Raw genomic sequence first — 22,350 nt, 5'->3', positions numbered from 1 at the left:
CTTGGGCAGAAAGGTCCCTGTGAGACTCTTATCTCCAATTAACCACTCAAATACCAGAGGTGGAGCTGTAGCTCAAAGTGGCATAGCATTAACCTTGAGCAAAAAAACTCAGGGAGAGTGCCCAGGCCCTGAGTTCAAGCTCCATGAGCAACAAAAAGTGTTGGGGAAGTTGTCACACTGCTGATGGGAATGTAAAATGAGGCAATCTGGAAGACAGCTTGGCAATTTCTCAAAAAGTGAAACCCAGGCCTAGGAATATGGCCTAGTGGTAGAGTGCTTGCCTTGTATACATGAAGCCCTGGGTTCGAGTCCTCAGCACTGCATATACAGAAAAACCCTGAAGTGGTGCTGTAACTCAAGTGGTGGAGCCTTGTGCAAAAGGAAGCCAGGGACAGTGCTTAGACCCTGAGTTCAAGCCTCAGGACTGGCCAAGAAAAAAAAGTGAAACACAATGACTGCAAAAGCTATCAATTCCACTCAATTAGACAGGTAACTAAAGAACAGAGTCAGGCCTCAAATTGATCTTTGTAGAAGTGTTTCCAGCAGCATTATTCACAATGGCCCTGAGGTGGAAGTGGGGCTGTGGCTACGGCTGCAGTGGTGGAGTGCCTGTCTAGGAAGTGCAAGGCCCTACGTTCAAACCCAGCTCTGCCAAAATAATAATAAAAAAGTGACGGATAACACGTGTTCATGGAATCACGAATGGATAATACTTGTATATGTAATATTTATGGATATAATGTTATATACATATGAATATTATTTCAGCTTTCAAAAAGGAATTCCTCTTACATTGTGTGTGTGTGCACGCACGCGCATTGGTACTAGGGCTTGAAATCTGGGCCTGGTACTTTTGCCTAGTTTCTTTGCTCAAGTTGGCACTATACCCCTTGGACCACAGCTCTACCTCTAGCTTTCTGCTAGTTAATTGCAGGTAATAGTCTTGGGGCTTTTTCTGCCTGATCTGGATTTGAATTTCAGTCCTCAGATCTCAGCTTCCTGAGTAGCTAGAATTACAGCACTTGGCCAAAAGGAAATTCTGACACATGATACAACATAGACGAACCTTTATAACATGATGCTAAATGAAATGTAGTCATAGAAAGACAATTAGGAGGGATCTACCTATATGAGGTACTAGAAAAGCTAAATCAGAGATGTAGATTGATAGGCACTGTTAGGTCCTCTCCCTGAGGGCTACATGCAGATGCCCCCACCTCATTAAGTCTCCACCCAGTTACCTGGGTAACCTGCAGACCTGGAGGCAGTTACCTCCCCTTTCCCTGAGGTCACTTCCTAATCCACCTGGCCACACCCCTTGCCCCTGCCCTAAATAAGGCAGGGCTGGGTGGGGGTCGCTCTCTCTCTCTCCCTTCTCTCCGGCCATGGATCATCTCGGCCACAGGCCAGCAGTTCGGTGATAAACTTTCTTTCCTGCCTGAATACCGCGTGGCGTTCTCCTTTACTGGCTACCTACTTTAAAAACCTAACAGGCACCAGGGCTTAGATGTCAGAGGGAAGGAGGAATTAGTGTTTAATATGAACAATTTCTAAAGTGATAATAAAACCATACAACCACACCATAGGATTTAACTGTCACTAAATCACACTTTAAGACAATGGTTAATTAATTAATTAATTGCCAGTCTTGGACTTGAACTCAGGGCCTGAGTATTGTCCCTGAGCTCTTTTGTTCAAGGGTGATACTCCTTGAGCCCCACATCCACTTCTGGCTTTTTTCAGTGGCTAGTTGTAGTAAGAGTCTTACAGATTTTTCTTGCCTGAGCTGGCTTTGAACAGCGATCCTCAAATCTCAGCCTGCTGAGTAGCCAGGACTACAGACATGAACCACCAGCGCCCAACTTAATATGGTTAGTTTTTATATTATGTATATTTTACCAAAACAAAAACATAGGTCAGGTGCTGGTGGTTCACTTCTATAATCCTAGCTAATAAGGCTGAGATCTGAGGATTATGGGTCAAAGAAGCCCTGGCCCTCGCAGAAAAGTCCATGAGATTCTTATCTTCAATTAACCACCAGAAAACTGGAAGTGGTGCTGTGGCTCAAAGTGGTAGAATGATAGCCTTGAAAAAAAATGCTCAGGGACAGCACCCAGGCACCCTGAGTTCAAGCCTCATCACCAACAGAAAAGAAAAAGAAAACATAGAAGATGCCCTGAAACGAAAACAAAAGACCATTTGAACTTTAAAAGGCCTTCTGGGGGCTCAATTGGATAGTCTTTTGTACAAACTTGCCACCTACTCTCTCCTGACTGGTTCTGAGTTGGCCTGAAGCAGCAGCCTGGAGCTATGAGGTAGGTTGATGTCACAGGAACTCCCGCTCTCCCTTGAGGTAGGAAGTTGAAATTATCAGGTCAGTTAGGAAAGATACAACCCAAAAAATCCAAGTCTCATTCACACTTCAAGGAGGCATTTCTTGGCTGGGTGCCACTTTTATTATTTTTGGCCCAGACCACTGAATGCCCTACAGACCCAGGGAAGGTACAATGTGATCTTTGAGTCACGTTTCAAAGATCAAGGCAAGTGACTTTGGGTGTAAATGCAGATAACATTTCAGAGATCTTTCATGAAAGGAGTCACTAGACCAGGACAGAAAGGGAGTTGGTGTATGACGTGTGTGCTCGCCTTTAGAAGCATCATTTCCCAGCATATCTGGGTGTCCCCGGCCCCAGGTCCCTTGGCTTGTGTCCAGCTCCTTGGCCATCCATGCATACCAGGTCTGGGCTGTGTGGCTGGCACCCTCTCCCACCTCTTCCTGTGCACAGGGCTGCCCATGCACAAACTTACAATCTCCCCTCTCCTCAGGGTGTGTTTGGGCATGGCCCTATGGAAAGCCTTGGTAACCTGCCTTCTTTGTCTTTTCTGAGTCCAGCACCTACAAATCCACGCGGAAACGTACGGGCTCTGCCTAGACAGCCCCAAGGCCTGCAAATGGAGGGTGCTTTCGACTTCCTTGCACTTTGCTTGAAAGGGTTATGAAGACCCAAGCCTAACTAACTTCTGATCCTGGGCATTGTGTGGGCCAATAGGCCCAGCAATTCCTCTGTGCCCAAACACCCTCTGGTGCCCTCGGCTCCTTCTGCTTTATCCTAGCCCTCCAGCAGCCCTTCTGATGTCCAGCAGACTCCAGGACAGGATTGCCGCTTTGGCTGCAGCAGACAGCGCTGGTTGGGGTGGAATTACACCAGTGGGCGGCTCCCGCCCGAACGTCGCGCGGCTGCGCACACGTCCCCCACCCCTGCTCTCGTGGCACTCGGCACTGCGTGGAACAGAGCGCTTACTCCCATCGCCCCCCGCGCCGCGCTGCCGCGCTGGCAAGACCGAGAGCGCTTGCGCGATAGTCGACTCACAGAGTATTGCGCAGGCGCGGGTGCCAACGCGCGCGCACGCGGTCCAGCTGTTCGGGTTGCGTAGGGTGTGTCGCCAGCCTGCGCGGGGACGTAGGCGGGCGGGCACGCGCACGCTGGGGGCGTGGCCGCGCGAAGCTGTAGCATCTTAGGCACCCTTTCTGTTGCGAGCGTGCGTCGCGGACTCCGGCAGAAGGGTCAGTGGAGCGGGAACCCAGCGTGCCTTGGCTCCGCGCTGCGCCCTTCCATCTGTTGCCTCCTCCTCGCCCGCACAGGGGTGTTCCGAGCGGCGGCCTCAGCTGTCTGTGCCGGGGGTTGAGGTTTGCCTAGAGGCGGGGGAGCTGTTGCAGCCGTCTGGGGACCTCGCACCCGCTTCACAATTGGTCTCGCTCAGTCCATTTCGTTCTCCATTTTCTAGGTGAATCTTGGACTCGTGGTCTCTGAGGAAAGCTGGTTTGGCTCGTCTCGAGCTGCGGCCCCCGGGTGCTGTTGGCGGGCGCCTTGAGTCTGCTCAGGTAGGTAGGTGGGCCTTCTGAAGCCTGGGGACTTGCGAGCGCCTATTTCCTGCATGGCGGCTGCTGGGGGGCGGGCGGGCGGTGCATTCGCCTGCCCGAACTTTCATGAAACTTTGGGCGGTTCTCCTCCTGGGGCTCCTCGGAGCAGTGAACGCTCCAGCCTTCCACGGGCACTGCCTTTGGCTTTCGGAGGCAAAAACGAGCGCCACGGATCCAGCGCTGAGCAGAGCACTGTGCTTTCCGGGAGAAGGATCAAAAGGATCGAGTTTCCCAGAGCCCAGGCAGAATGGGGAGAGAAGCAAGAGAAACCAAAAGGCCGGTAGGCGAGGGAGGCCTGGGCTGGCCCAGGTTCTCAAAATGTTAAGATTAGGGCCCAGGGTTGTAGGCATGAAGGTTTCCAGCCAAAGCATGACTGGCTTGCGGGTGCAGGAGACTTTCTCCTCGAGGCTGCAGCACATGTGTGCAGGTGGATGGACAGGGTGACATCAAGGTTCCTAGTGGGGTTGGGAGGTGAAGACTAGGAAGAAGAGAGGAAGGACAGTGATCTGGGTGACACACTGGAAAGTAGGCAGCCTAATGCCTGGCTTTGGTGGACCTGAATTGAAGGTACTGCCTTTTTTCTTTTTAAATACGAATTCAGTGAGGGATCAGAGTTGGCTTCATGAATGGACTCCATCCACATCGTGCAGTCCTAATGTATTCTTTATTGTAGTGGGATGGGGAAGCCAGGCTCAGTGACTGTTTAGACAGAAAGGGAAATGTTCCAGAATGGTTGAGTGGTAGAAACAAGGTGCTGGTAGCCCTGGCAGCTTTGAGTGTTGCAAGCCACTTGGAGGTCTTTGGTGGTGGTAAACACAGAAAGCCAGATGTGAAGGTGTTGTTCAGGCCATGGCACTCCTAGGTAGGTGTGAGCCAGTGGAGAAGTGAGCTGTGAGTACAAGGTGAAGCACAAAGCTTGTGTAGATCATGAGCAGGGCCTTTCTCTTAAGAGGCTGGGGAATGTTGAAGCTGGATGTGAAAGCCCCAGACCCAGGCTTCCCAGGCCTGGAAGAGATCATAAACATTCCATTGGACTCTCCAGACTCGGGAAACAGGTGACTAGGGTGGCAGGAATGGACATAGCAAGTAGGATGATAGGATGTCTATGTTTGGGGATTAAGGTGCTAGACTTGACTGGGATGGGGAATGTAGAGAGTTGTTTTCAGAGAGGGGGCGCTAGTGCCTGCAGAGCAAACTCTAGAAAGCATGGGACAGAGCAGGGGAAAGAGCTGATAACATCCAGGTGCCCTGCTTATCAGGTGTGCCTAATACCGGGATGTATAAGAATCTTTTGACATACTCTGGGTATGTGTGGTTTACAGTGGGGAGCATAGGAGTCTATACAGCTGATTGTGAAGGGGAGTTTGTGATTAAGCCTTTCATTTCCTAAGCTAGGTTTGCTGCCTCTTGACACTTAGTAGTTGGTTTGTGAATGCAGACATGACCTCATCACTCTGCCTTGGTGACAATAGTACCAACTTCGTGGCTGAGTGTCAGTAGCTCACACCTATACTTCTAGCTATTCAGGAGGCTGAGATCTGGAGGATTGCAGTTTGAGGTCAGCCCAGACAGAAGAGTATACTAGACTCCATCTCCATGCAAAAAGCAGAGTTGGAGGCATGTCTCAAGTGGTAAATCACTAGCCTTGCAAGCACAAAGCTTTGAGTTCAGGCCCCAGTACCATGTACACATACACACAGTAATACCAACCTCATGTATGAGATGTTTGGACTGGTTGGTTTTGCAGGAATGGTGCTGCTGTTATCATTGTCCTGAAATTCCCTGGAAGCTCTGATCTGTCCTCTTTTCTTCTCCTGGGATTGACAGCATCTGTTGATAACATCTTTGCCTTGAAAGTCACAGGCAGCATTTGTCTGCTTTTCAGACCTCCCAGGCCAGTTCCCTGGGCCCTTTTAAATTTGGAGCTCTTTAATTGGGTACCAGGAATTTACCTGCGTGCTACCATCTCCTGTGAATCCTGATGGTGATGGTTGGGCCTGGTTCCTGCTCTTCCCCACTTTGTTTTTGGACAGATTGCCTTGGATGATGGCCTGCGTCTGACATTTCCCTCGGTGCTTCTCAGCTCTTCTGAGGCCACAGCTGTCAGCTCCCCTGGTCCTGAGCACTTGCCTGGAACCACTGGGTCTGCCACACCTTATCCAGCCGATCCTTGTCCTGTTGTGTTGTGTGTGCCCCCTCTGTCCACACCACCCCTTGTGCCTGCTCTTCCTTCTCCCTTCCTTTAGCATGCCTCGTGGCAGGCGCCCTCGGCAGGGCCCTCGCAATCCCATCCGGGCGGCCGCCAATTACGCCAATGCACACCCTTGGCAGCAGATGGACCAGGCCTCTCCTGGGGTGGAGTACACCCCTCTTGTGGACCCCTGGATTGAGCGGCCCTGCTGTGGGGATCCTGTGTGCGTGCGCATAACCATGGAGCAGAACAACACAGCTAGTGCTTCTGCAGGTGGTAAACCCACGGAAAAGGGCCCACTGGCTGGACGCATGCCTGGCCCATGGCCTCTCAGGATGGACTTCCATTGGGTGCCTGGCTCAGACCCAGGCACATTTGATGGCTCTCCATGGCTGCTGGATCGCTTTTTGGCTCAGTTGGGTGATTACATGTCCTTCCGCTTTGAGCACTACCAGGACCACCTTAGTCGTGTCTGTGAGATCCTTGGACGCTTGACTGGTCGAGCCCGGGCCTGGGCAGCCCCCTACCTGAATGGGGACCTGCCACTGCCTGACAATTATGAGTTCTTCTGCCAGGATCTTGAGGAGGTTATTCAAGACCCAGTCAATTTTGCTGAGTACCATGCTGCAGTCCCCTGCCCTCTGCCCACAGCGTCCAGCCAGCCACCAGTGGCCCCGCAGCTACCTCTGGTGAGGCAGTACTTGGCTCGGTTCTCAGAGACCCTGGCACTCAATATGGGCACTTCCCCCAGGCCAGCCCCAGCTGCTTCAGCTGTACCCTCTCAGTCCAGGCCTAACTCTACATCTGGGAGTGCTCAGCTTGAGCAGCAGCTCCCCAAAGAGAATGCCCCTGTGCCCCAAGACCCCTCTACTCAGGCCAGTTCTGTATGTGGCCCTGATTCTGATTCTGTGGACCCAGCTGCCTCCCAGTCAGAGGAGGCGGCCCCCAAATATGTCTCTAAACCTTCAGAATTGGCCAAATCTCCTATCCAGAAGCTAGACCTAGCTTACCCAGGGGATTCAGGACTCCAGAAAGCAGAGGCGGAGATTTCTGAGACAAAGGGAGAGGAGAGAATGTCTCTGGATACCTCACAGGGGATGGCAGATGTGCCAGAGAGCCCGAAAGAGCCACCTGTTGCACATCCTGAATTCTTGGATCCTGAACATGATCCAGGCAGGTGCAACAGTGCCCCTTGGGATGAAGTGACGTGTAACAGGACAGCCCCAAGGCTCTGTGGGACAGAGTGGTACCCCTAGATGAATCCAAGAGATCCCCTACCTGTGTGAGGAGGTGCATTTGTTCTGCAGCCCTTCCTGTCTGTGTCCTCATACTCCAGTTGTGCTGGGTTCCAGCTGTGTCACCATTCACCTAGGAGTGCCATTTCACTGCACCTGTCCCCACAGAATAATTTTGCAGGTCAGCCCTATCGTAATCTGTCACTTGTTGCCTATGTAGAACACTTTCCTTAGTGTTTCTCAACACTGATCAGTATTAGTCAGGACCTAGTCCTTGTAGGGTACTTGTTTTTCTTTTCCACTCAGCATCCTTCCTGTGCCAGGAAGAAGCATGCTGTTTGCTTTTTATATCTTTTTTTTGCCAGTCTTGGGGCCCAAACTCAGCTTGGGCTCCGTCCCTCACCTTTTTATTCAAGGTTGGTGCCACATTACCACTTGTGGCTTTTTGTGTGATTAATTGGAGATGAATCTCATGGACTTTCCTGCCTGGGCTGGCTTTTTATATCATTTTTAAATTTTCATAATTATGGGATGCAATGATAATTTGATAATACATATACAATGCATAATGAACAGATGAGGATGGCTGGCATTTCCATCTCTATCACTTTATCCTTAGAATGCTTGAACTCCTTTTAATTCTTTTTTATAATACATTATTATAAACTATAATCGCCCTACTGTTGTAGCACACTAGAATTTATTCTAATTGGTTATCTGTTACCTGTATGTTGTCCCTTTCTCACCCATCTTGAGGCTTGAACTCAGGGCCTGAACACTGTCCCTGGCTTCTTGTTGCTCGAGTCTGGCACTCTACCACTTGAGCCACAGTGCTACTTCCAGCTTTTTCTGTTTATGTGGTGCTGAGGAATCGAATCCAGGGCTTCATGCATATTAAGCAAGCACTCTACCGCACATTCCCAGTCCTATGTTTCAATATTTTTTATTTTTTGCCAGTCCTGTACATGAGGCAAGCACTCTACCACTAGATCATATTCCCAGCTCCTTATATTTCAGGTTTTATGGCTGAATAATACTCCATTGCATGTATGTACTGTGTTTTTGCTAACCACGCATTCATCACTGGACACATTGGTCAGTTGCATTTCTTGCCAGCAGCACAGAAGCAGCCACTTCTGTATTGAGTGAGTAGGGTGGCTTCTTGGTTGAGAACTCTGCTATCCTGTGGGCTTACCAGCTGCCCTGATGGCCAAAAGGCCTGGAGATACAGAAAAGGTGGAATCCAAGCCCCTCATCAGGCTCAACTTCAGGCATCTTCTGTCTTGTAACATTCTCATTATATCTTCATGCCTTAAGTTGTGGTGCTGCCTACCCCCTTCCTGTCCTGGGCCTGCCTTCCCCTGTTCACTCCGGCAATCCATTTAGCACTTAAAACTCCAATGATGTCAATAGCTTGTACCTTCTGGAAGACCATGAACCTTGAGGCCAAGCCTCTGTCTTAGCTTTGTGTCCCTGGCATGCAATTGGTGCTCATTAAACGTGCATTGGATCAACTGCAGAGTGTGTGGTGGTTGCTGACAAAGCAAGAGTCCTTTGGGGGTGGGAGCTCAGTACCCATTGTCAGAACCCCGGGTTTGTGTCAATTGTGACTCCCGATGGACGCCATGTGGGGTTAAGGTGGAAGGAGTTGGAGCTGATGGGATTGGGATGGAGGCTCTGCTGCTGGTGGTACTCTTGAGAACTGGCTGCTGGGAGCTGTAGGGGAAGTGAGACTGCAGATTGGAGCTTCAAGGCCCCAGGCCAGAGGCTGGAATGAAGAAAGACCAGTTTTGTACTAGCAAGGATTTTAATGAGAGCTGAGTGGGGAAGCTCCCTCCAGCCAAGTTTACTTAAGGGTGGGGACTACAGCTGTGCACTGCAGTGAGTGTCTGCTTAGGGGGCCATACACTAGAATATCAGTCTCCTTTGCCGTTTTTAAATTGTAACAACAACAAAAGCAGACTCCATTCTGGCAAGTTGGAAGAAAAAAAAAACCATGCATTGCAAAGACAACCAGTTTAGGGAAAAGTGTTAAGAAAATACCAGGTAAGAGACTTTTTTTTTTAATAGGAAAAGAGAAATGGTTGGGATTGTGTTATTTGGTGGCATAATTATTTTAAAAGGCTCTGAGTCTGGTTTTATTTGTTTTTGTGAATTATTTCAAAGCATAGGCACCTGTGTATGCAATAGCTGGGAAGCTATTATCAGGAAACTGAGGGTGGCCTCAGTTCAGACGTGGGATTCCTAGGGTGTCGGGTGGACATGCAGTGAATCCTTTCAGCTTGAGATTGCTTCTTCCCTTCTGTCCTCTGTCCAGCCCAGACATCTAGAGACTTGAGGTATGATCCACTGTGCCTCAGGGCCATCTGGGTGGCTTCTGTGTTTAGGCAGGCTGGGGGACTCCCTTGAGAGAGTCTAGGTGGTATTCATTGTGATTGAGTCTCACCAGGTTGCCTATGCAGGAGATACAGGAGGAAGAGACTGTAGCCACCCAGACCATTGCAAAATGGCTTTAGGCACAGGCAATGGCTCTGATTCTTTTCTGTTCTTTTGAGAAGGTGGCCTGTATGGTGTGCGGCCTGTAAGAGGGAGCTTGGGTCATTTGTCCTGCCGGCGTCTGCATGTAGGGCAGGCAGCTGGGATAAGGTGCCAAAGCCGAGAGCCTGGCAGAGTTTGCAGGACATGCTTGGGCTGGTCAGGATGGAGGATCTACCTTGCAGATTAGTGTGCCTCCCTCCCTTCCTTTGAAAATATCCAGACATTTTTGTTTCCTGAAAATAGGACATAGGCGCTAGCCAAGGGTTTTTAAAGAACCTATCTCCAAGGAACACCTTAAGCCACAAAGTACTGAGGATAAAGTTCCTATGAGACACTGGGATTTTTATAAAGCTACAGTATTTCAAGTCCTTGCATATTGGTGTGTAAAGATAAACAGAGTAGTGAATACAAGCCATTCTAGAGTCAGGTAAGAGGGAGATGTAGTGTGTGCCAGAGGTGTTATTTCAAATAAATGGGATAAAAGATTTAAGTACAAACAGTTGGGCCAGCTGGTTGCCCATCTGGGAAATGTGTAGAACTGGGTCCCTTCTTGAGCTTTTCCTACGGCCCCTTCCAGATGGATTAAAGATGTCAACATGTAAAAAAAGTCACACAAGTACTTTCATTCACTTTGATACCATAAGAAACAACAGATATCCAGCTAATGAAGAGGAAAGTCCCCTCCCCACCCCCCCAGTTGATTGGCTGTTACTTCTGGGCCTGTGGAGCAGCAGCCCATCCATCAAGGGCAGCACCTGGCCCCACGATCCACCTCACATCTGGGACGAGAAAAAGAGAGGAAAGACACAATTGTGACCTAAAACCTCCACTAGGTCCCACCTGTTAAGGTCGCACCATCTCCTGGATGAGGACTAAACTAAGATGTGAGACCAAACCACAGCAATACTCCGTGGGTGAATTGTGTTTACTTGTGATTCCAGGGGTTTACAAACAGACTGGCCAAAGGTAGGGTAAATGGTGGGCATGTAAACTGCTGTAGATGAACCACGTTGTGGTAGGCATTCATGCTCACTGTGGGCTTTGTGTGTGAAGACTCAGGCTTTGGGGAGTCATGATGCTTTCATGGTCTGGATTCTGTGTAGACTTCAGCTTGGTCATACCTAGCCTTCTTGCCCAATCTCTGACCGAATAAATAATTTATTCTCCTTGGATAGTCAGAAGGAAAGGGAGTGAGGAGGAGGTCCACGCAGTGCCTTGCTCAAGGCCTGAGCCCTCATCATGGCCTCTTGGGCATCACTCTTTTATGAACAACAAAACAAGCAGCCCACACATCTAGCAAATAAAGCTGATTCTCCTAATGTCTATCAGCATAAACTAATGAATCAGCAACCAGTGTGTATCACCAATGAGGTGCACTCTGCTCTCTAATCACTTGGGAACAAGTGACTAACAGGTGCTCCATCAGGACAGACTTCTCTATAACAAGGGAGATGAGAGGACCACAGTAAGACACCCCACTTACACACTGGCCAGAGGAAGCCACGGAACTGTACGGGGAACTTTGCAGATGGAGTAGTTACATGTAAACAGACATTTGCATTGTTGAGCAGTGCTGCCATGGACAGGAGAGAAGGAGGGGTGGACTAAAGATGGTAATGTTTGTTTGCTGGGGCTTCAGGAGGCCATGGGGAAAAGTAGCATGCTGATGTCCAAAACAGCAGGTGTGTTTCCATCACAATCTGAAACTTAGAAGTTTAACATCAAATTGTAGGCAGCCTTGGTTTTCCTGAGGTCTCTCTCTGCTTGCTTGTAGATGACTATCTGTTCCCCATAATATTCTCTCTCTCTCTCCCTCCCTCCCTCCCTCGAGCTCTCTCTCTCTCCCCCTCCCTCCCTCCCTCCCTCCCTCCCTCCCTCCCTCCCTTCCTCCCTCCCTCCCTCCCTCTCTCTGTCTCCCCCTCCTGGGGCCTCAGTGCTTGCTCGACAGGTACTATTAACCATTAAACTATGCCCTCTACCCCTATTTTTTACTGGCTATTTTGAAATAGCATCTCACCTTTTGCCTGGATACAGGCCTGGACCACAGCCTGATTTTAGGTTTCCCATAGCTGGGATGACAGATGTACGCCCCATGACTAGTTGTGAAGGGGTCTTATGAACTTAGATGGCCCTTGAATTGAAATCCTCCTGATCTTCCCACCTGAGCACCTAGGATTAAAGGTGTGAATCACACACCAATTCTCCCCTTCCTATTACACCAATCATGTTGATTCCAGGCCCATACTAATGATACTATTTTACCTAAATTATCTTATTTAAAGAATTTACCTCCAGCTGGGCCCCAGTGGTTCACGTTTATAATCCTAGCTCCTCAGGAGGCTGAGATCTGAGAATCATGGTTCAAAGCCAGTCCAGGCAGGAAAGTCCATGAGACTTATCTCCAATAAACTACTTAGAAAAAGGCAGAAGTAGTGCTGTGGCTCAAATGGTAGAGTGTTAGCCTTCAGCATAAAAAGTAATTAAAAAAAACCAAACAGCTTCAAATAAACATACAAGGAGATAAAACTTCAGCATAGGAATCGAAGGGAATACAATTCAACACTAGCTAAGATGGGTGTCTCTCATTTTGTTTTGGATATTTTTGGTGGCAGTTTTGGATAGTGCTATTGTAAGTGTTCCTCTGCTATGCACAGGGATTCTGGATCTCAGTGTGGGTGTGGCATTGCCTGACTTCTGCTCTTGAGTAGGCAGTGCTCGGCTGCGGGGGCCTGTTTTAGTTATTGTCTAAGAAATCTCTCCTTGGGGCTGGGAATGTGGCTTAGTGGTAGAGTGCTTGCCTAGCATTTATGAAGCCCTGGGTTTGATTCCTCATAAGCAGAAAAGGCTGGAAGTGGCACTGTGGCTCAAGGGGTAGAGTGCTAGCCTTGAGCAATAAGGAGGTTCAGGGACAGTGCCCAAGCCCTGAGTTCAAGCCCAAGACTGGCAGGAAAAAACAAATCTTTCCCTGTCCTGTTTTGCCAGGGTCTAATGTGTTACCTATGCATGCAACCTGGAGTCCACCTGTCAGTGTAACAGTGGGGTAACAGAGGACCTGTCGTCAGGGCCTGGGATGGGCAGAGCATGTCTGCCAACCACCATGGATGTGTAATATGAGCAAGAAATAAATTTTTCATGTGTAGGTCTGCTGAGTTGGGGGCTTATGTGTTCCAGAGCATAACCAGTTCCATCCTGACTGTAGGGGATCCTGTTTCTCCTTTTTACCTTGGCCTTAGCAGCTTGGTGCCATCTTGGCCATACCCATCTGCAGAGCTGCCTGGTCTGGATATCGCATGTTAGTTATTCTGACTTTTTGAGTAGTCTTGATTTCCTGGTAGAGGAAACTCGCCACCCCCCACCCTTGTTCTCTGGTTGTCTTTTTAGGTGTTTTTTTTTCCCCAGTCCTGGGCCTTGAGCTTGGGGCCTGAGCACTGTCCCTGGCTTCTTTTTGCTCAAGGATAGCACTCTACCACTTGAGCCACAGCACCACTTCTGGCCATTTTCTATATATGTGGTGCTGAGGAATCGAACCCAGGGCTTCATGTATATGAGGCAAGCACTCTTGCCACTAGGCCATATTCCCAGACCCTCTTTTTAGGTTTTGCTTGTTTACCTATTTTTTAAATTGTGTTATTGGGTTGTGTGAATTCAGGGTCTGGGTGCTGTTTCTGAGCTCTTTTGCTCAAGGCTGGAGCTCTACTACTTTGAACAACAGTGCCACTTCAGGTTTTCTGGTGGTTAATTGGAGATGATCCTTAGATCTCAGCTACCTGAGTAGCTAGGATTACAGGCGTGAGCCACTGTTGCCTGGCTCTTCCTCAGTTTTAAAGTGCATTTGGTCCGAGTAGCCCCGGCATATCCCCTCCCCAGCTCCCCCATTGCCCACTTCATTCTAGTCATGTGTGGGCAGCCTGGTTCAGTGCACTTGCTCTTCAGAACAGTGGGAGCCCTAAGCTCCCTTAGTTTCCCTTTGAGCCACAATGTCCTCCTTAGAGGGATCATAGATACATGTTACAGGTGTGGGACATGGATAGGGCATGGCCTGCAGGGAAAACAGCCTGGCCTGCAGGGAACCTTCCACAGCCCCTTCCTCCTCTGGGGCCTGTGGACGATGGGTGATCTGAAATTTGCCAGATTCTTCTGTCCTCCCATTGGTGGGTCTATCTGGAAGGTGGAGAGGGGTGCCTGACTTCTGACCCGGGTGTCTTTGACTACACTGTACAGGGGGCTGGGCCTTTGGAGCCCAGTGGAAGTGTGGTGCTCAGGATCCCATCACATCTTGGGGACCCAGCAGAGGCATCATGCATTCTGGGAAGATAGAGCCTGTGGGAAGCGTGGAGATCAGCCCCATTGTCAGGGCTGTACACATGGGGGCCCTCAGTGCCTTGGGGTCTGGAGCCAGCAGGAGGCTGGCCCTCACCTTCATCTGCCCATCTGTAGACATGGGTGTGGTAGACTTTGCTAGTGCATGTGTGCTGTACACAGCCAACAGCGCACGTGAGTATGGGTACACAGGCATCTAGAGGGGACACACACACACACACACACACACACACACACACACACACACCTGGCCACACTGCCTTCTGTGGGTGTGAGAGGGACTTCCACCTGAGCTGGCTCTTGCTACAGGGAGAACCACAAGTCCCTTTGAGTAATTCTCCATTGTTGTGGTTGAGGACACTTCCAGGTTGAACTGGGCTCCCAGATGTGTCTGGGCACATCCCCTCTCCCAGACACCATCCCACATCTTCCTTGGGTGTTTATTCTCCCCAGAGAGGTGGGCAGCAGACCCAGCCTTCCAGAAGGCAGGGCAGCACTAGAGCTGGCTGTAGCATTCAGAGTGGTCACGCTTCCTAAGTGAGTTTTTCTGTGTTCACCAAACACAGAAAAGGCCAGTGGCCCGCCCGTTGCTGGCTAGGTTCCCACCTCTGCCCGTAAGTGCTTGGGAACAGGCTGGCTAAAAATGTCCCTTGGTCAGGCTTCCTTCCTGACATCTTACAGGCTCTCTGACCTGCACCTGGGGTGATGAATATCCTTGGCTGAGTCCTGGAGATGCCTATTCATAGAACCATGGCCCAACTGACGCCACTGTGGCACTTGCTTTGAGCCCTCAGTCTGTGACTTGTAGTGTTGATGTCCCCTCAGTGCCTGATGTGCCCCAGAGGTGTCCAACCCAGGAAGAAGATCAGCTCTCACCTTGGTCTTCATGAGACCACACCCAGCTTGGTTCTGTCGGCATCACAATTAATGACTAGAACTCAGTGCATCTCGTGGGGTCTTGGAGATGGCACTGCTGAGAAGAGCAGGGGTGGGCTGGGAATATGGCCTAGTGGCAGGGGTGCTTGCCTTATATACATGAAGCCCTGGTTTCGATACCCCAGCACCACATATATAAAAAATGGCCAGAAGTGGCGCTGTGGCTCAAGTGGCAGAGTGCTAAGCTTGAGCAAAAAGAAGCCAGGGACAGTGCTTAAGCCCTGAGTCCAAGCACCAGGACTGGCAAAAAAAAAGAGAGAGAGAAGAGCAGGGGTTTGCTGGGCTGGCAAGAGGGTTGTGATCCCCTCTGCTTAAACAAAAATGACCACAGGGAGACCTGTTGGGAAGATGGGACTATAATTTGTTTGCTTTGGCCTCCTCCCCTAAAGCAGTGGGCTGTATTTGCAAACATGGTGGCAGTGAGTGTTCCGTCACTGCTGGGCTTTCTGCAAGCCTGGAACCCCAGCGACTGAGGTATGATGCTGTCTCCAGGGAGGTGAGATGAGCCAGAGCAGCACCCTACAAGAACAGCAGGCCTCTCTGGTGGAACACAGAGCCATGTCTCTTCGATGGAAGCAGAGGCTCAGGTCCAGGCTTATGCTTGCTGTTGGCTCAGCATGAAAATCTTTTTGTATTGGGCACACCAGATCCCAGGAGATGCTTCACCTGAGGGTGCCCAGGGTATAGAGTAGGACCAGCCCTGGCAGGCAGGGAGAGAAGGGTGCCCTTACTGCATACCCTACTATTCCACCAACTGTACAGCACCCACCCTCCATGCCTCCCTGGAATTTCTCCTCAGGAACTGCATCTTTGAAGCCATCGCCTCCCTGCCCGCCTGGGCGCTTCCCAAGGCGGATACTGACAGAGGATTCAATGAATCGAAGGTCGCCAGTCAGGGCGTTGACAGATGCCCAGCCATGATACTATTTCTGATTTAATAACCGAATGGGAGGCTGGCCCTTTGTAATAATTAGGGCTAATTACTGAGGAGGTGTTGACAGACGGGCTGAGAGGAAACAAACTACCTTTATCCTGTGGCTTAGAGTCAGATTACTGGCCCGGTGCTATCTGCCCCTCAGAAAGTAGATGCTTCAATCACTCAACGAGGCTTCAAAGGGGAAAGGGCCCTTACAATGCATGGGATTTGGAAAGCAGCTATGAAGTGCGCCTTTGACTTCCAATCGCCAAGCGGAGCCCTGCTGTAGAAATGGATTCTTTGTGCATCTGAGTTACCGCAGCCAGACTTGCTTCCCGTGCTCAGGGCTGGGGAGGGGGCTATGTGGGCCTGGCCAGGCTGTGGCTGATGTGGTGGCAGGGCCGGCCTCCTCAGGTCCTTCTAGGCTAGACCTGTACCAGATGATGCTAGCAAAGACCTGGTGCCCTTCATGACTGGCTCTGACAGCACATGGGCCCAGGCAGGGAGGACCATATGTTTTCCTTGGCCCAGGAACTTGTTCAGGTCCTTGTGGCTGCGAGTGGCAGGTAACGGGATAGGGAGCTTGCTATCCCAGCAGGCTTCGCTGTTTTCATCTGGAGCACAGCTTTTCTGCAGCCCACAAGCAGGTCCTGCCTCCCTGGGAGGGGGCTGTGTCCTTGCATTATTTATGGCAGGATCTCCTCCCTTGGGGGCCTTGGCATCTCTCCACCTCCATCTTGGGCCCAGAGCCAAAGCTATGGAAGCAATACTGACCCTCGGGCCTTGGCAGGCAGACAGCATGGCTGAGAGGGAGATGATGCCGAGAAAGGTGCTGGAGGCCGGTTTCTAAGGCACTCTGTGTGAGCCCACTGACTTGCCCGGATCTCTCTGCATTTCAGGGAAGGAGAGGGCTGTGCTCATGACCCAGACTTCCTGTCTCAAGGCAACAGCACTGGGCAGTGTTAGTGGGCTGGCCTGGACAGCTCAAGGATCCTACTATGACCTGGCTCCATAGAATAGAGTGCAGGGCTCTCTGGGAAAGCATGGATACTGCTGCGGCCTCAGTATATTAGGGTCAGTTGCTGCTGAAAACACTCTTCTCAGAATGCACATGTCTGTGTTTTGGTCAGCGACTTTACATCATGTCTCTGAAACCAAACAATTACTAAATAAACATAAAAATGTCTAGGATAGACCTATCAGAGGATCACAAGAACTCAACAGCTATGTACATATGATTATATAAGATGAGGCTAAACAAAATGAACTCCAAGAGATGGAAACAGGAGGGTTTTATTGTTGTCATTATGTTTAATGTACTAGGTGAATTTCCTATGGTATACCTCCTGTGGTCACTGTATATGATTTTGGTACACTGGATATTGTATATCTGAGCTAGGAAAGGGAAAGAAAAATGAGGGAGGGTATAACAAATATAACAAGAAATGTACTCACTACCTTATTATGTAATTGTAAGCCCTCTGTACATCACCTTGACAATAAAATTTTTAAAAAAGAAAAAGTGAATGAATATGCATTAAAAAAAATATACATGTCTGTGGAGCAGTCCCTCTGGTTTTAGGTTTAGCTTAAAAGGTGCTGGAAGAGCAGGAACTGGGAGGAAGCCCATTATTTTCTTCCTTTCTTTCTTTCCCAGCCCTTGGGCTTCAACTCTGGGTCTGGGCATTGTCCCTGAGCTTTTGTGCTCAAGGCTAGCACTCTACCGCTTGAGCCATAGCTCCACTTCTGGATTTTTATTTTATTTTTTGTAGTTTAGTGGAGATAAGTGTCTCATAGACTTTCCTGCCCTGGGTAGCTTTGAACCACGATCCTTACATCTTAGCCTCCTGAGTCACTAGGATTACAGCTATGAACCATTGGCACCTGGCTAGAAGCCCATTCTATGCACATTCCACCTGCATCCTACTTTATGTCTACGCTGGCCTTGTGGCCTTGGTTCAGTTCCTACTGGCCTGTATCTGAGTCTTCCCAGTGCCTGGACTAAGTAGTTTTGATTATAGGTTAAGCCACCATGGTCATTGCACTATCATCATGGAATCTTCGTGTGTGTGTGTGTGTGTGTGTGTGTGTGTGTGTGTGTGTATGTTGGTAGTAGGGCTTGAACTCAGTGTCTCATGTTCTTGCTTAGCTTTTTCACTCAAGTCTAGTGCTCTACCACTTGAGCCACATCATCTCCACTTCTTTTTGATGGTTAATTGAAGATAACAGTGTCTCGGATTTGTCTGCCTCTGAACTGGCTTCATATCATAATCTTCAGATCTCAGCCTCCTGAGTAGCCAGGATTATAGACATGAACCACCAGCACCCAGCTGGAATCTTCTTCATAAAAAGATATCTGTGACCAATACATAACCAGCGTTTGCACATGTTCTATGTGCTGTAGGTCTGGGTAAATCACAATATCTACTCTGTTGTGTTGTTTGGTAATTCTCTCTTTCTCTCTCTGTCTCTGTCTCTCTGTCTGTCTCTCTCTCTCTGGTGGTACTGGGGAGGGAGGTGGTGTTGAACCTGGCCTCACCCTGGCTAGGCATGCATTCTACCACTTGAGCCATCCCTAGACCTGTTTTGCTTTCATTATTTTTCAGATAAGGTCTCCTGTTTCTGGCTCAGACAGTGGTCCTCCTACTTAAGGTTTCCCACATAGCTGGGATCACAGGCATGCACCACCATATCTGGCTTCTTGATTGAGATTGGGTCTCACTACATTTTGCCTGGGTTGGCCTCAAACCATGATCTTCTCAGTCTCTACAGGATATGTGGCACCTCACCAGCTACTGGTCATCTCCTTATTTATTTTATTTTTTTTTTTTTTTGCCAGTCCTGGGCTTGGACTCAGGGCCTGAGCACTGTCCCTGGCTTCTTCTTGCTCAAGGCTAGCACTCTGCCACTTGAGCCACAGCGCCACTTCTGGCCATTTTCTATATATGTGGTGCTGGGGAATCGAACCCAGGGCCTCATGTATACGAGGCAAGCACTCTTGCCACTAGGCCATATCCCCAGCCCCTTCATCTCCTTATTTTTAAAAAGGAAAAACTTTTTTTTTTGATGAAATGGGTTTTGAAACTAGGACCTCACATTCACCAAGCAGATACTTTACCACTTAAGCCATGTCCCCACCCCTTTTTGCTTTCAGGTTTTTTTTTCCCCCCTATAGCTGAGGACCAAATTCAGGGCCTTGCACTTGCCAGGCAAGTACTCTTTCATGGAACTAAATCCCTAACCTCTTCTTTAGGTTTTTTTTTAAAGAAGGTTCTCGTTCTCACACATTTGTTCCTGGGCAACCTTGCACCAAAGTCCTCCTTTCTGCATAGCTAGAATGAACTTTTTGCCTGCTGGCTTAAACCTCAGTTCTCTGGATCTCTGCCTCCTGAGTAGCTACCATTACAGGCGTGAGCCACCAGACTCCTGGCTTTATCTTTTCATCTGATTCAACTTGGTAAAATCTTCAGTCTTAGGATAGTCCTTTCTGCGACAGCTTGCATTTTCTGTAGCTTCTGCTTTATAAGAGTGATATCTCTGTTATTTAGTGCATTAGCATTTGGAGCTGTTATATCTTTATTGTGGAGTACAATGAAGTGCTTTCAGCATTGTCTGGCTTTGTCAAGTCTAGTGCTTTGGGGCCATAATTCAACTTGGTGTAGTTTTAACATTTCAGCCTTCATTTTTGCATTGTTTCTGTGTACATTTGTATACCTTTGCCCATTTGCCCTTTTTAAATCACTGTTTTGCATTTTTCTTATTGACATATTCTGAGGTAGTGGGTATTATCCGAATATGAGTCCTTTAACAGATATGTGTATCATAAATATTTTCTCCCTGTCTGGAGTTTCCTTTTTTACTTACTTAACGCCCCCCCCCCCTTTTTTTTGCAGGGTGGGGGATGTCAGTCCTGGGGCTTGAACTCAAGACCTGGGCACTAATCCCTGAGCTTTTGTGCTTAAGGCTAATGCTCTGCCATTTGAGCCACAGTTCTACTCTGGCTTTTTGGTGGTCGCTTAGAGATAAGAGTCTCGTGGACTTTCCTGCTTGCCTGGCTTCAAACCGAGATCTTCAGGTCTCAGGATTAAAGGTGTGATTAAAGCACTGGCTTACTGGTTTACTTAATGTCTTTTTCTTGAAGGGATTCAGATTTTAAGCTTTGCCCTTGTAAGACTAGCGCTTGTTCATTTTCAGTTCTGTGGATGGATTTACCAAACATATCCCGTTCTGCAGCTGATAGTTACTAGTTTTTGTTCCTATTCACAATTCTGCTGAGAACATTCTATACAAAATTCTCTGTGCACTTCTGAGAATTCGGGTGTTTATATTAGGCTTGCTGAGTCATGAGGTGCCAGATTGCTTGTAAAATGGTTGTTTCAATTTAGCCTCTTTCTAGCATGGGAGAGGGGTTCCGGTTACCTCCACATCTTTCTCAACATTTGGCAGGACTTAGGATCTTGCTAGTCAACCAGGAGGGTAATTATATCACATTGTGTTTTTGATGGGCATTACCAAGATTATTAATGAGGTTAAACATCCTTTCATATATTTATTGGACATTTATATTGCTTGTGAAATATCTGCTCAAGCCTTTTGCTCATTTTTCATTTTTATGTTTACTCTTCAGTGGGGTACCAATCCTAGGGCTTGAATTCAGGGCCTCGGCTCTGTCCCTGAGCTTTTTTTGCTCAAGGCTGGTACTTTATCACTTGGTCCACACCTCCACTTCCAGCTTATTGCTGGTTAATTGAAGATAAGAGTCTCATAGACTTTCCTGTCCAGGCTGGCATCAAACCTCTATCTCAGATCTCAGCCTCTTGAGTAGCTAGGATTACAGGCACAAGCCACCAGCTTAGTGTTTACTTTTTGAGACAAGGTTTCACTCTGTAGCTCAAGCTGGCCTCAAATTCATGAACCTCTGGCATCAGCTTCCTGAGTGCTGGGATTATAGATGTGTGGTAACATGTTTGCTTTAAAAAATTGCATTAGAAGTCTAGTGTGAACTTATCTACCTCCTTCATCCTCTAGCATTCTGTTATATGAATTTTTTCTTTTATTGGTATTATAAAGGTGATGTACAGAGGGGTTACAGTTATACAAGTTAGATGAGTAGATTTCTTTTTGGAAAATATCCTCATTTTCCTCACTCTCTCCCAGTCTGTTATAATTTTTAAATATAATTTTATTGTTATTATTAAGGTGTTATACAGAATAGTTACCATTTCATAAGAGTACATTTCTCTTTTTGGATGATGTCACCCCTTCTTTTTCTTTCTCCCAGTTTTCTCCTCCTGTCCCACAAGTTGCACAGTTCATTTTCCATATCCTGTATTACTGATTACCATGACTACATTTGTTCCTGATTTTGTTTGTTTGCCAGTCCTGGGGCTTGAGCTCAGGGCCTGAGCACTGTCTCTGAGCTTCTTTTGCTCAAGGCTAGCACTCTACCACTTGAGCCACAGAACTACTTCCAGATTTTTCTATTAATGTGGTACTGAGGAATTGAACCCAGGGGTTCATGCATGCTAGGCAAGCACTCTACCACTAAGCTGCATTCCCAGCCCTCTTGTTATATTTTTAAACTTACATAAAAGTTGAAAATGAGTGTCATAAATGCCTATATACCCTTCACCTGCTTTCATTAATGATTAGCATGTTGCTTTACTTCAGTGCTTCCACTATGTATAGATATTGTTCTTGTCATCATTCTCTAAGCAATACCACATAACAGCATTTAGGTGTCATTTATCTGGTACTAGGTATTATATAGTGCATAGAAATAACTTAAAGCATATTGGAGGATATGCATAGATTTAAAGCAAATACCACGCTATTTAATATAAGGGTCTCAGGCATTCTTGGATTTTTGTACCTGTGGGACAAGATTACCCCTAGAGCTGACCCCTGTGGAAACTAAGGGTTGATTGTAGTAATATGTATAGAGAGATTAAGAGAGACAATAATTTTTTCTGAAACATTCTGAAAATAGAGTGTGGACAGGTTGACATTTTGCCCCTAAGTCATTTGGCATTTGCCTTCTAGAAATAAAGACATATTTCCAAAGAAAATTAATGCCCTGTGATCTATAGTTCATATTCAGATATTTCCAAACTATTCTTGGCAGCCTTATTTTTCATCTAGGATGAAATTTAATATTAATTTTATTAATTTAATATTAATAATAAATATTCAAGATCTCAGATTCCATGCTGCGTTTGCCTGTGATACCTCTGAAGTCTATTTCAAGATAGAAGGTTCTCTTGCTTTTGTGTAGGCTGTTTCTCTGGATCTT

General features: G+C 48.0%; 2 protein-coding genes across 5 annotated transcripts in view; both read left to right on the top strand.

Annotated features, from left to right (window-relative positions):
- Window positions 1-3,785: 3,785 nt before the first annotated feature.
- Rtl10 (retrotransposon Gag like 10) lies at window positions 3,786-20,032 on the top strand. 3 transcript variants are annotated; one of them, XR_007210506.1, is made up of 3 exons: window positions 3,796-3,883; window positions 5,956-7,764; window positions 20,022-20,032. XR_007210506.1 is itself a non-coding variant. In XM_048343472.1 (2 exons), the coding sequence occupies exon 2, from the start codon at window positions 6,170-6,172 to the stop codon at window positions 7,367-7,369; it is 1,200 nt and encodes a 399-aa protein (XP_048199429.1). In that variant the 5' UTR covers window positions 3,786-3,883; window position 6,169; the 3' UTR covers window positions 7,370-8,171. The 3 variants fall into 3 exon arrangements, 2 of the variants coding, with proteins under 2 accessions (XP_048199429.1, XP_048199428.1); XM_048343472.1 differs by lacking the exon at window positions 20,022-20,032 and having other exon boundaries at window positions 3,786-3,883; window positions 6,169-8,171; XM_048343471.1 differs by lacking the exon at window positions 20,022-20,032 and having other exon boundaries at window positions 5,956-8,171.
- Window positions 3,786-22,350, top strand: part of Gnb1l (G protein subunit beta 1 like) — a 57,109-nt gene continuing 38,544 nt past the window's right edge. The window contains exon 1 of one of the 2 annotated variants that reach the window (XM_048343473.1): window positions 3,786-3,883. The gene's annotated coding sequence lies outside the window, so the exon portion shown is untranslated. Of the gene's footprint in view, window positions 3,884-12,860; window positions 13,218-22,350 lie in introns of those variants that run through there. The other variant, XM_048343475.1, reaches the window with a different exon arrangement.

Source organism: Perognathus longimembris, chromosome 3, assembly GCF_023159225.1.
Source record: "Perognathus longimembris pacificus isolate PPM17 chromosome 3, ASM2315922v1, whole genome shotgun sequence".
NCBI classification, from domain to species: Eukaryota; Metazoa; Chordata; class Mammalia; order Rodentia; family Heteromyidae; genus Perognathus; species Perognathus longimembris.
The sequence above is the reverse complement of the archived record's forward strand: the minus strand, read 5'-3'. Positions and strand labels throughout refer to the sequence as shown.

What these genes read in the sequence shown, in the direction of transcription:
- Rtl10 (XM_048343472.1), top strand. Translation starts at nt 6,170, where the DNA reads ATGCCTCGTGGCAGGCGCCCTCGGCAGGGCCCTCGCAATCCCATCCGG.